The sequence below is a fragment of the Dipodomys merriami genome, unplaced genomic scaffold (assembly GCF_024711535.1).
Source record: "Dipodomys merriami isolate MVZ:Mamm:240054 unplaced genomic scaffold, mDipMer1.0.p SCAF_285, whole genome shotgun sequence".
Classification (NCBI taxonomy): domain Eukaryota; kingdom Metazoa; phylum Chordata; class Mammalia; order Rodentia; family Heteromyidae; genus Dipodomys; species Dipodomys merriami.
The window spans coordinates 1,447,641-1,460,589 of NW_027204326.1; the positions used below are offsets into that span (position 1 = coordinate 1,447,641).

The 12,949-nt window shown below is 38.5% G+C and overlaps 1 protein-coding gene across 13 annotated transcripts in view; it reads right to left on the reverse strand.

Moving 5' to 3' along the window:
* The window catches only part of LOC138838615 (kinase D-interacting substrate of 220 kDa), a 106,404-nt gene that overhangs the window by 70,308 nt on the left and 23,147 nt on the right, over nt 1-12,949 (reverse strand). For all 13 annotated transcript variants that reach the window (XM_070038018.1, XM_070038016.1, XM_070038017.1 and 10 more), the window contains exons 9-12: nt 11,684-11,782; nt 8,397-8,495; nt 7,039-7,137; nt 5,882-6,059 (exon numbers count right to left, since the gene is read on the reverse strand). In XM_070038018.1, coding sequence (XP_069894119.1) covers nt 5,882-6,059; nt 7,039-7,137; nt 8,397-8,495; nt 11,684-11,782 — 475 coding nt within the window. The remainder of the gene's footprint in view (nt 1-5,881; nt 6,060-7,038; nt 7,138-8,396; nt 8,496-11,683; nt 11,783-12,949) is intronic.

Sequence of the window (12,949 nt, forward strand, 5' to 3'; positions counted from 1 at the left end):
TCATCAAAGGACAGGTCTACCAACCAGAGGATTGGCAAAGAAGCTACCAAATTAAGAGAGGCCATACTCCAAGCGGAATTAACTGACATCTACCGAGTATTTCACCCTAAAACAACACAGTACACATTCTTCTCAGCAGCTCACGGAACTTTCTCCAAAATAGACCATATCATAGTTCATGCAAGGAACTTAAGCAAATACAAAGGGATCGACATAATCCCCTGTATCCTATCTGACCACAGTGGAATCAAGCTAGCTCTCAATAACAAAGCATACCGCAGAAATTTCTCCAATACATGGAAATTGAACAGCACACTCCTTAACAATGCCTGGGTAATGGAAGAGATCAGAGAAGAAATAAAGCATTTCCTACAACTCAATGAAAATGAAAACACCTCACAAAGAAACTTGTGGGACACAGCAAAAGCAGTCCTGAGGGGCAAATTTATTGCCCTCAGTGCCCACATCAAGAGAATGGAGACAGACCAAGTAAATAATCTCATGTTGCAATTAAAACAGCTAGAAAAACAAGAAAAAATGGGACCTAAAGCTACTAGACGAAGCCAGATAACCAAATTAAGAGCAGAGATTAACCAATTAGAAAATCAGAAAACCATAACCAAAATAAACCAAACAAAAAGCTGGTTCTTTGAAAAAATAAACAAAATTGATGGCCCGTTGGCTAGATTAATTAAAAAGAGAGGAAACCCATATTAATAGGATTAGGGATGCCATGGGAAACATCACAACAAGTACCCAAGATATCCAAACAATTCTAACAGACTACTTTCAAAAGCTATACTCTCTAAAGGAAGAAAATCGGGCAGAAATGGATGCATTTTTAGAGAAATACAAGTTGCCCAAACTGAGCAAAGAAGAAGTTAACCAATTAAATAAGCCAATATCCTATAATGAGATACAGGAAGCTATCAAAAGTCTTCCAACAAAAAAAAGCCCAGGACCAGATGGATTCACAGCAGAATTCTATAAGACCTTTAAACAAGAACTAATACCCATACTCCTCAAGCTCTTCAGAGAAACAGAGAAGGAGGGAGCTATCCCAAACTCATTCTACGAAGCCAATATCACACTCATCCCCAAACCAGGCAAAGACCCAACCAAAAAGGAGAATTACAGGCCAATTTCCTTGATGAACACAGATGCAAAGATCCTTAACAAGATTCTAGCTAACAGAATCCAGAAACACATAAAAAAAATAATACACTATGACCAGGTAGGCTTCATCCCAGAGACACAGGGATGGTTTAACATAGGTAAGTCAATAAATGTAATCCAACATATCAACAGAGCCAAGGTCAAGAATCACATGACTATCGCCACAGATGCAGAAAAGGCCTTTGATAAAATTCAACATTCACTCATGCTAAAAGCTCTGGAGAAAAGAGGAATAGAAGGAACATTTCTAAAAACAATAAAAGCCATTTATGACAGACCAATAGCCAATATTATACTTAATGGGGAAAAGCTACAACCAATTCTCCTAAAATCAGGAACAAGGCAAGGATGCCCACTGTCTCCACTCCTCTTCAATATAGTCCCAGAACCCTTAGCCAGGGCAATAAGGCAAGAAAAAGACATTAAAGGGATCTGCATAGGGAAAGAAGAAGTTAAACTATCCCTTTTTGCAGACGACATGATACTATACCTCCACGATCCCAAAAACTCCATCCCCAAACTCTTAGAAATCATAAATCACTTCGGCAAAATAGCAGGATACAAAATAAACCCACAAAAATCAGTTGCCTTCCTATACACTGATAATGTACAGGAAGAGAGGGAAATAAAGGGAGCAACCCCATTCACAATAACCTCCCAAAAAATAAAATATTTAGGAATTAACCTAACCAAAGATGTAAAAGAACTATTTAATGAGAACTATAAAAAGTTAAAGAAAGAAATTGCAGAAGACACTAGGAAATGGAAAGACCTCCCATGCTCCTGGATAGGCCGACTTAATATAGTAAAGATGGTAATACTTCCAAAACTAATATACAAATTCAACGCAATTCCTATTAAAATCCCAATGACATACAATCACTGAAATACAGTAAACAGTCCAAAAATTCATATGGAACAACAAAAGACCTAGAATAGCCAAAACAATTCTAGGGGATAAAGACAATATGGGAGGACTATCCATGCGGAACTTCAAACTCTACTACAGAGCTATAATAACAAAGACAGCATGGTACTGGCACAAAAACACACCCAAAGACCAATGGAACAGAATAGAAGATCCAGAAATAAATCCACAGGCCTACAGCCAGCTGATATTCGACAAAGGAGCCAAAGACATACAATGGAAGAAACACAGCCTCTTCAACCGCTGGTGCCGGGAAAACTGGGCAGCCACATGCAGAAAACTAAAAGTGGACCCCAGCCTATCACCATGCACCAACATCAACTCAAAATGGATTAAAGACCTTAACATTAAACCTGAATCTCTGAAACTACTGCAGGACAGAGTAGGAGAGACACTTGAACTAATAGGCACAGGAAGGAACTTCCTGAACAGAGTCCCAGGGTCACAACAAGTTGGAGAGAGACTCGACAAATGGGACTACCTTAAAATAAAAAGCTTCTGCACAGATAAAGCTATCGCAACCAAGCTAGAAAGACAACCAACTAATTGGGAAAAAATATTTACCAGCAATATATCAGACAAGGGGTTAACATCCTGTATATACAGAGAACTCAAGAAACTAATCCCTCCCAAACCTAACAAACCAATTACTAAATGGGCAAGGCAACTAAAGAGGGACTTCTCAAATGAAGAAATAAAAATGGCAAAGAAACACATGAGGAAATGTTCATCATCCCTGGTGGTGAAGGAAATGCAAATAAAGACAACCCTGAGATACCTCCTTACCCCAGTCAGAATGTCCCACATCCACAAATCAGCCAACGACAAATGCTGGAGGGGATGTGGAGAACGAGGAACCCTATTACACTGCTGGTGGGAATGTACACTTACACAACCACTTTGGAAAGCAGTCTGGAGGGTCCTTAGAAAGCTAAAGATTGACCTCCCTTACGACCCAGTCATACTACTTCTAGGCATCTACCCTGAACAACAGGAACCAATATACAAGGACACGTGCACCTCCATGTTTATTGCAGCACTGTTCACAATAGCTAGGATATGGAAACAACCTAGATGCCCCACCACAGATGAATGGATCCAAAAATTGTGCTATCTATACACAATGGAATATTATGCAGCCATTAGAAATGACAAAATAATGGCATTTGCAGGGAAATGGATGGAGCTTGAAGGAATCATGTTGAGCGAGGTAAGCCAAGAACGAAGAGACAAACGGTACATGGTCTCCCTGATAAGTGGATGCTAAATCCAAAATGTTAGGTGATATGACAAAACTAACAGGACTTAAGAAACAAAGAACTCCCACTCATCTGGTGGAACCACTACCAAATATCCCCATGCTGCTGATCACATATATGGTATATAACATGTGAGCACCGTTATATATTACAGACTGTGATAGACAATTTGCTCCAGGAAAGTTAGAATGAACTTGTGACTTTAAATGAGCATCATTATTCCACAATACTGTGAATTTCCGGAAATTATGTAATCACTTAATCACAATAAAAAAAAAAAAGAACCTCAGGGAAGGGAGGGAGGGAGGGGATGGTAGGGGGAAAACAATGGAGGGGGTAACAATGTTCAAGAGGAAGTGTACTCATTACCTCACTCATGTAACTGTAACCCTCTGTATAGTATCTTTACAATAAAAAAAAAAAGAGAATTGAAAGTTATTGTTAGCATCTATAATGAAAGATCATGGAATAATTAAGATTATGATACTAAATTATTAAAACTTTTTATAATATGGTATGATTTCATTTTTAAGTTTTAAAGCTATACATAAAGTAAAAAAATTGTAAAATTTTAAATAAAATCTGTAAGTCATTGAAATAATTTTAAGTTGGTGACAACAGGGAATGTGCATTTTCTACTAAATTCATGTGTTTTATTTTTTTTCCTCTTTTGTGCTGGTACTAGGTCTTAAACTTACATTATTACTCAGCACTCTACTACTTGAGCCACACCTCCACTTCCAACTTTTTGGTGGCTAATTGGAGGTAAGAGTTGCACAGACTTTCCTGCTCAGGCTGGCTTTGAACCACGATCCTCAAATCTTAGACTCCTGAGTATCTAGGGTTACAGACATCATGAGCCACTAGCAACCAGCTCTTCACTCATGAAATTTAATGTGTATGTATTATTATTATAATTAGAAAAATGTTTTAAAATACAAAACTACCACTGTATGTAGTGCCTATACAAGGGGATTGCAAAAGAAGCTAGCCTATGCTACATAGCAAGACCCTATAAAATTAAATTAAAATATAAAATCAAATACAAAAACTCACACACATGTCAAAAGAAGATATGACTGAGAAGCCCAACAGGAAGGCGATGAGTCTACAATACCCTGCTGCTTTCTGAAACTAGTTATTTTTGTTTGTTCTCACAGAAAAGAATCTGTGTTTCAAAATACCACATGTGAAAGACTATTCTCATGTGCATCCTTTTCAAGTAACAAGTCTTTTACTACAATATTCAATATCCTAAATGTTACAGAGAACTCAAGAGATAAGAGAAGTCATTCTTGACCTAAAGAATGTGGTAAAATCTAGAGGGGACAAAATCTCAAAGAAATAGAATAAAAGTCACATATAATAAGTATAAGAAAGGAAAAATAGAGATCTGAGAATTGTGGCTTGAAGCCAGCCTGGGCAGAAAAGTCCCTGTAAGACTTGTATCTCCAGTTAACCATTCAAAAACCAGAAGTGGTGCTGTGACAAGTGGTAGAGGGCTAGCCTTGAGCATAAAGAGGCTCAGGGACAGCCCCCAGACCCTGAGCTCAAGCCCCAAAGCCGACAAAAAAAAAAAAAGGAAAAATAAACACAAGTATTTAAATGAGACAAACATATTATCTAGTTAAATAGATTAAAGAGTCACAGAGGGCTGGGAATGTGGCTTAGTAGAAGAGTGCTTGCTTAGCATGCATGCATCAAGCCCTGAGTTTGATTCCTCAGTACCACATAACAAAAAAAGCCAGAAGTGTGCTGTAGCTCAATGGTAGAGTGCTAGCCTTGAGCAAAAGAAGCTCAGGGTCAGTGCCCAGGCCCTGAAGTCAAGCCTCAGGACTGGCAAAAAATAAAATAAATAATATAAAAATAACAGAAAAGGGAGGAGCTGACTAAGAATAAACTTTGAAGAGGTGGGCTGGGAAGGTGCCTCAGTGGTAGAGTGCTTGCCTTGTATGCCTGAGGCCCTGGGTTCGATTCCCCAGCACCACATAAGCAAAAAGAAAAAAGCTGGAAGTGGCGCTGTGGCTCAAGTGGTAGAGCGCTAGCTTTGAGCTGAAGAGCTGAGGGACAGTGCCCAGGCCCAGAGTTCAGGCCCCACGACCGGACCCAAAAAAAAAAAAAAAACTTTGAAGAGGTGATTTTAAAGTACAGAATATGCCTAGGATGAAGAGCCAGTGGTGGACAAAACAAAAAGGTTGAGAACTACAAATGCTCAGAAAACAAAGCATGTTTGATAAAAGCACAAAGTAAACCTGATGGAAGAACTTAGAAAAACAGGATGGATTTTTTAGGAGCATTAAAAGATGGTTACTTAATGTGCTTAATTCAGAAAACTATACTGCACTGCAAAAGACTCTTAGACAGTGGGACTATTTTTTCACAAGAAAATAATAACTTGTTTAACTTTTATATTCTCCAGTTAAATGACAACTGAAGAAGTTGGCCTTTTGTTTTTCAACTTTTTAATGTGACACTCAGTATTTCAAAGCTTAATTCAGAGATAAAACCTGATACTTACTGGCTCCAAATATCTGTGTTAAAATGCTTTTCTGATGACTACAGTCAATGTTGTAAGGAGTCTCTCCTGCTTTGTTGGGCCTATAAAGTAAACGCCCATCTTTTGGATTTCTTAAAAGGAGCTCTGCCAGTTTCCGACTTCTTCCTCGGATAGCAATGTGCAAGGGAGTGTCCCCCTTCTGTAAAACAATGGCAAGTTACTCAAACTTCACATAGTCATATACAGTATAGACAGAGTGGTGTTTTCTGTAAAACTTTCACACTGTCATATACAGTATAGGCAGAGTATTGTTTTTCATACTTCTATAGAACAGAAAATCTGAAACTTCCAAATTTTCACACAGAATACATACACGATATAACTTTTGATCTCCCTCCTTTCCATAATCTTTCTCCAGTTCTTCACCAGCTTTTCTCAGAAATGGTTTCTTCCCAGCCCTCTAGAATATCATCCTTCTCCTCGCTGAACTTACTGAAACAGGAAAGCTGTACTTCCTCAGTACCCATCTGTCATCCTAGCATTTACTGTCCAGGGACACCGACCACCCTCCTCCAACACTCCATATGCTATCTCACAGCTACCTTCACCTCCTTACCCAGCACAGTAACCTTGAAGCTCCCACAACTTGTCAACCATCTGCGAGTATGGTGTACCCTTAAATTTGGAGTCCTTTGTGCCACATCTATCCTTTTCTCCACTACCATCTCTTCCACTATCCCTATCTTCTGGCTCCCCTAATAGCAGCCTTCTTCCCTTATTAGTATCCATACCAAACACTAAGTAAAACTGTAAAGTAGAATAAAAAAACCTCTTTAGTCTATCAAGAATTCTGCCACATACTATACTTCACAAATATGTCTATTAACTTCAACCAATGACCCTAATCCCAATAAATAAATTCCCAGTTTTCAGCTACCCTGATTTCTCTGTGACACTAAATGAAAATGGCCTGCAGGGGTAGGGTATGGTGGCACACACCTACAATCCACCTATTAGGGGAGTGGAGACAAGACTGAGGTTTGAGGGCGGCCCAAGCAAAAGTTTAAGACCTTATATTAAAAACAAACTAAATGTAAAAGGACTGGGGTTGAGTCCACTAGATGTGGAGGTCAGTCCACCAACAGCTTGCCAAAAAATGTTTTCTCTGCAGGTTTTACCTTATCCGCTGCAGACACCTTAGCTCCTTTATCCAGCAGCAGCTCTACTACTTCAATATTTCTCATCTTGGTGGCCTTTATCAGTGGTGTTTCACCATCCTGCAGATACAGATAAGGTTTAACATTATACAAATGCAAATGACTAAAAGTATCTGACTCTTCTGTAGGCTACATTTAAAATATTCTTTAATTTACATTATTTTCAGAAACAAGTTTGCTGCACGTATGTTGAACTAGGAGACATACTGTAAAAGTGATGAACATGGGGGTCACAATTACTTAAGAAATGAGTACATTTTTCTTTGAACTCTGTTATCCCCTCCCTCATTTTCTCCAGTTTTCCCCTCTCTTCTCCCCTCCCCACTCAAGTTGTAAAATTCATTTCTAACATAGTGTCCAGTGAGTATTACTGTTGCATTAGTTCAGCCTTTGTCCTGCTGTAAATGTAAATTCTGAAGGGAACTATAGGGATGGTAATGAAAGAATTTATTCCATCTCCTCCCATTTTTCATTATTGAAGGATATTTCAATTTCACACCATTTTATAATATTTTATGTACTGCCACAAAAAAAATCTTAATGAGTTTTTTAGTGCCATGGGGTCTTATTGTCTCTATTTTTTTTTTTTTTTTTTTTTTGGGTCCGGTCGTGAGGCCTGAACTCTGGGCCTGGGCGCTGTCCCTCAGCTCTTCAGCTCAAGGCTAGCGCTCTACCACTTGAGCCACAGAGCCACTTCCGGCTTTTTTCTTTTTGCTTATGTGGTGCTGAGAATCGAACCCAGGGCCTCAGGCATGCGAGGCAAGCGCTCAACCACTGAGCCACCTTCCCAGCCCTGTCTCTATTTTTTTGTACACATAGCCAATGTAATTTTCAGCAGAAATGTAATTTTCAGTAGAAAAAAAACCTCTTCACATTGCAAAGAGGAAAACAGCTTGTTAGAATTGGATGGATGACTTTTACAAAAGGGAGAAGGTGCCTTGTTTAAATTATAATGCAATATAGTAGTAGATTAATTAGTTCTGTATTTTGTAGCGAATAATTTCATAGTCACCATTCTTGTGCAGGTCCTATATAATGTAAACAGAAATAAAAACACTGGTAAAAAATATTCTTTAAAAAGTTTTAAATTAACATGGAAAGCATTTTAAATATTGTAGAAAGGAGTTTATGAATACAGTGTGTTGATCAGTACCCCTTCCAACATTCTCACCCCTCCCTGCCCACCCCTCCCTCACTTTCCTTAATTTTATAGGCTATACATTGAATTTTTGACTATATCCTCCCCCACTTCTTTGCTTCACTCATCTATCCTCTCCTTTACAAAGGGAAAGTAACATTCCTCCTCTTGGAGACATTACCTTTGTGCATATTTCAGTGTCAGGATTGCACTGCAGGATATCTCTCACCATGGTTGCATTCCCCTTCTCAACCGCCCAGTACAAAGCAGTTTTATTGTCCTGTGTAATTAAAACACACCAATAAATACTTCCTATAAGATACAGTATAAATGCTATTTGTAAATTACAGTTCTCTCAGAAGCCATTATAACAGGCAGCATGAAGGGAAGTAGTGATCTGTATGTCATCTGGGATTTATTTTTGAGAAATTCTTTATGAAGAAGACTAAGAAAACTTAATTATTACTTGACATTAAGAGTAACAATCCAATGTGATTAATAAGTTACACTTTTAGAACTCAATTGATTTCAGGACCATGCATTGGCTTAGAAGGAGTCACTGTCTGAACTTTGCAATCTTAGACCAGTCACATAAATATGCCAGCACACTCAGTCTTGGTTGGGAGTGCAAAGATACCTATTATAAACTTTTACAGTTTTGTTTACTTCTATCCCTCTACTTAGATAAGTGAGGGTTTCAAGTGTAGAAAAAATTTAAATTTATTTTTATTCATTTATTTATTTGGTCAGTCGTGGGGCTTGGGAGCCCCACTCTGGGCCTGGGCGCTGTCCCTCAACTCTTCAGCTCAAGGCTATGCTCTACCACTTGAGCCACAGCACCACTTCCAGTTTTCTATTGGTTTATTGGAGACAAGTGTCTCATGGACTTTCTTGCCCGGGTTGGCTTTGAACCGCAATCCTCAGATCTCAGCCTCCTGAATTGCTAGGATTACAGGTGTGAACCATCGGCGTCTGGTTAAAATTTTAAATTTAAGCTGGGAAGGTGGCTCAGTGTTAGCGCGCTTGCCTTGCATGCATGAGGCCCTGGGTTCGATTCCTCAGCACCACATAAGCAGAAAAAAAAAAGCCGGAAGTGGCACTGTGGCTTAAGTGGTAGAGCGCTAGCCTTGGGCTAAAGAGCTGAAGGACAGCGTCCAGGCCCAGAGTTCAGGCCCACAACTGGACCCCCCCCCAACAAATTTTAAATTTAAATAAGTATAAAACATAAATAAAACTTATAATTCATCATTTGAAAAACTTTTGGTGTATTTATTTTCTAGGTGTATATATCACACAGTTAAGATGATATAGCTTTTTGTATCCATTTTTTTTATTTGCAGTTGTTTTTTTTTATTGTGAAAATACTGTACAGAGGGGTTACAATTACATGGGCAAGATAATAAGTACATTTCTTATCAAGCATTGTAGCCTCCTCCTTTGTTTACCCTTCCCATTCCTTCCCAGCCTCCCCCCGCCCCCCCAACCCAAACCTCCCCCCGCAATGTATCCATTTTTTTTAACCTAACTTTACATTGTAAACATTTTCATATCATTGAAAAAAAAAAGAACAACAAAAAAGAAAAAGAAAAAAACAAACTGACCTAAGGAGTTTCACCTATAATATATAATAAGTAATTCTGCCCAATTTTTCTAAAGGTAATGTAAAATAATGTATTTTGACATAAAGCATTATTACTGTTATCATTTTTGGCATTCCTTCTGCATCCTGTTCTATCCTGATCAGATTCCTAAATGCAAAATCCAAAAAAGTTGTTCCACAACTGACCTGGCAAGGTGAGCTAGATAATCACAAAGCCAAACTGACGCCAACACAGGGAAGCAGGACTGACAGATCAGTGGTATACAAACCTCCACCAAATATGGGAAAATGTGGTGCTCTGGCATGATTGCTCTACTTCTCTATTTCCATCTTTGCCCAGCCCCAGTATCCCCACCACCTCCACAAAACTAGCTTTAGGACAGTCCTTACTTGCCCATTTTCTTGAATGTTCTCATATTATTACCATAGTTGTAGTCAAAATACCCATTCTTGCTCGCTCTTATAATGAAAATCCAACAATCTTTTAAAAGGCCTTTGAAAGTCTCTATTTTTGTGAACCCTCTTTCCCTACCTACCTGAAGACTCTCAGATTTGCTAGAGCATAAAACAAGAATCAATAAATTCTCCCAAATTGAAATACAGTTTTCAAAAGCACTGTATTAAGCATAGAATAGATACATTATTTATTAAATTAGTTCAAAAATAGCTTTAGCTATAATAGATTTTTTTAAAACCAAATATTAGGGAAAAAAAGCAGAAAAGTACTGTCATTTTAGGCTTCAAGAACTTTTTTTAGTGGGGGGAGGATGGGATAGGAAGGAGAAACAAAGGAGGAGGCTACAATGCTTGATAAGAAATGTACTCATTACCTTGCCCATGTAATTGTAACCCCTCTGTACAGTATTTTCACAATAAAAAAAAAATTAAAAAAAAAAGGAACTTTAAAAAAAATCTTAAGCTTTCAAAGTATTAGATAAATTTCTACTATTTGATGTTATCTAGATCTTATTTTACTATTTGTTTTGCTTTTCCTGAGCAAAAACAAATACTTTTGTAGCTCTATGAGCTGTGACTGCCTGAAGCCAAATCCATAGACACTGCCAAGTTGCCTAGGAAAGGCAGGCTGCATGGATGGGAAAGAGAAGACAAAACCATATGCTAAAGAGAGAAACTGGGGGGGTGAGGGGGGAGAAAGCAGCAGGGGGAGGGCGGGTGGAGGGGGGATGGTGTGGGGAAACAAAGGAGGAGGCAACAGTGCTTGATAAGAAATGTACTCATGGGCTGGGAAGGTGGCTCAGTGGTAGAGCACTTGCCTTGCATGCCTGAGGCCCTGGGTTCGATTCCTCAGCACCACATAAGCAAAAGATAAAAAAAAAAAAAAAAGCTGGAAGTGGCACTGTGGCTCAAGTGGTAGAGCGCTAGCCTTGAGCTGAAGGACAGCGCCCTAGCCCAGAGTTCAGGCCCCATGACCAGACCCAAAAACAAAACAAACAAACAAAAAAAAAGAAATGTACTCATTACCTTGCTCATGTAATTGTAATCCCTCTGTATGGTGTTTTGACAATTTAAAAAAAAGTTATTATTTTTTTTTAAAAGGCAAAAAAAAAGGAGAGAGAGAAACACCATCCACTGCTACCAAGGCCTCCCATCACAAACTGTCCATTTCAGGATGAATGGATCTGTATAAGCAAGGGACATTTGTGCTAAAAAGCTATCAATATTCAGGTTTACTTCTAGCTGAATTTAATTTGATGTGAATATTTATAAGATATAATAATAATCACAATAATAATATACTCATTAAATGTATTAGGTAAGCCTATCACCATAGGAAAGCTGGAATAATAACATTGTGATCTGTTGACATATATCCAAGGTAACAACAGTAGCTGGATAATCACACGCACCTGTCCTCTAATGTCTATATCAGCATACTTCTGGAGGAGTGCACGAACAATTTCAACATGACCACCTCTGACAGCACCAATCAATACAGTGTCCCCACTCTGAAAAGACAAAAACAAGATCAAATGGTGATGAAATGAGGATAGTTTTGATATGTTAAAGTTTCTCACTATAGAGCTGCTCAAAAACTTTCTTAGGAAAAGTGTCACAAACAGAAATAATAGTAATAATAATAATACTTAATATTAATAGTCTTCAGTGTAAGGAAAAGAGGACACTATGCCTCAAAATTAGAATCCATGAAATAAAAACTTAGCAAATCAAGTTGGAAAACCTAGTCTTTTGGAAGTTAATCTACCATTACAAATGTGAGTTAAATAAAATGACATTGGCTTCAGTAAAGAGAAAATACATTTGGACATGACATAATAATTTTTAAAAACTTTAGGATAATGCTATATATAAAAGCCAAAGGGAGCCAGGCAATGGTAGCTCATCCCTGTAATCCTAGCAACTCAAGAGGCTAAGATCTGAGGACTGCAGTTCAAAATCAACTTTGAGACTCTTATCTCCAATTAATTACCAAAAAAAGCCAAAAGTAGGATAGAGTGCTAGTCTTAAGCAAAGAAACTCAGGGACCTTGCTGAGGCCCTGAGTTCAAGTCCTAGAACTAACACACACACATATATGCATATGTGCATAAATGCAAACATGCACGTGTGCACACGTGTGCACACGCACGCGGGAACACACACACCAATGGGAACTGTAACACTAACTCACTCTATCACTGGTTCTAGAGCCACATTTAATTAAGGGTGAGTATAGGTTTTCAGATTAGTGTCCATGAATATCTGGCTATTGGGCAGGCTCAGGCCAGTGGAACACAAGACAGCTTCCTCCTCCAGTGCAAGATTCAAATGACGTTCACTGTACCTCACCAATGTGCTAGAATCAACATACCCCAGACTGAGAAGATTATACTGTACTTATCCCTTCTACATTAGAGACTATAAAAATGCACTACCACCTTTAGCTTATTGGTTGAGATATGGGTCTCATTAACGTCTTGTCCAGGCTGGCCTCAAACTGTAATCTCCCTGACCTCTGCCTCCCAAGTAGCTGGAATTATAGGCATGAATTACCATGTCTGGCAAATTATGAAACTTTTCAGTGTAAAGGAATTTCTTTAAGTCCCGATACAATGAATAGCACCAGCTATGACTAACAACAATATACACGAAGGACAGTCACAAGCTAACTGTACA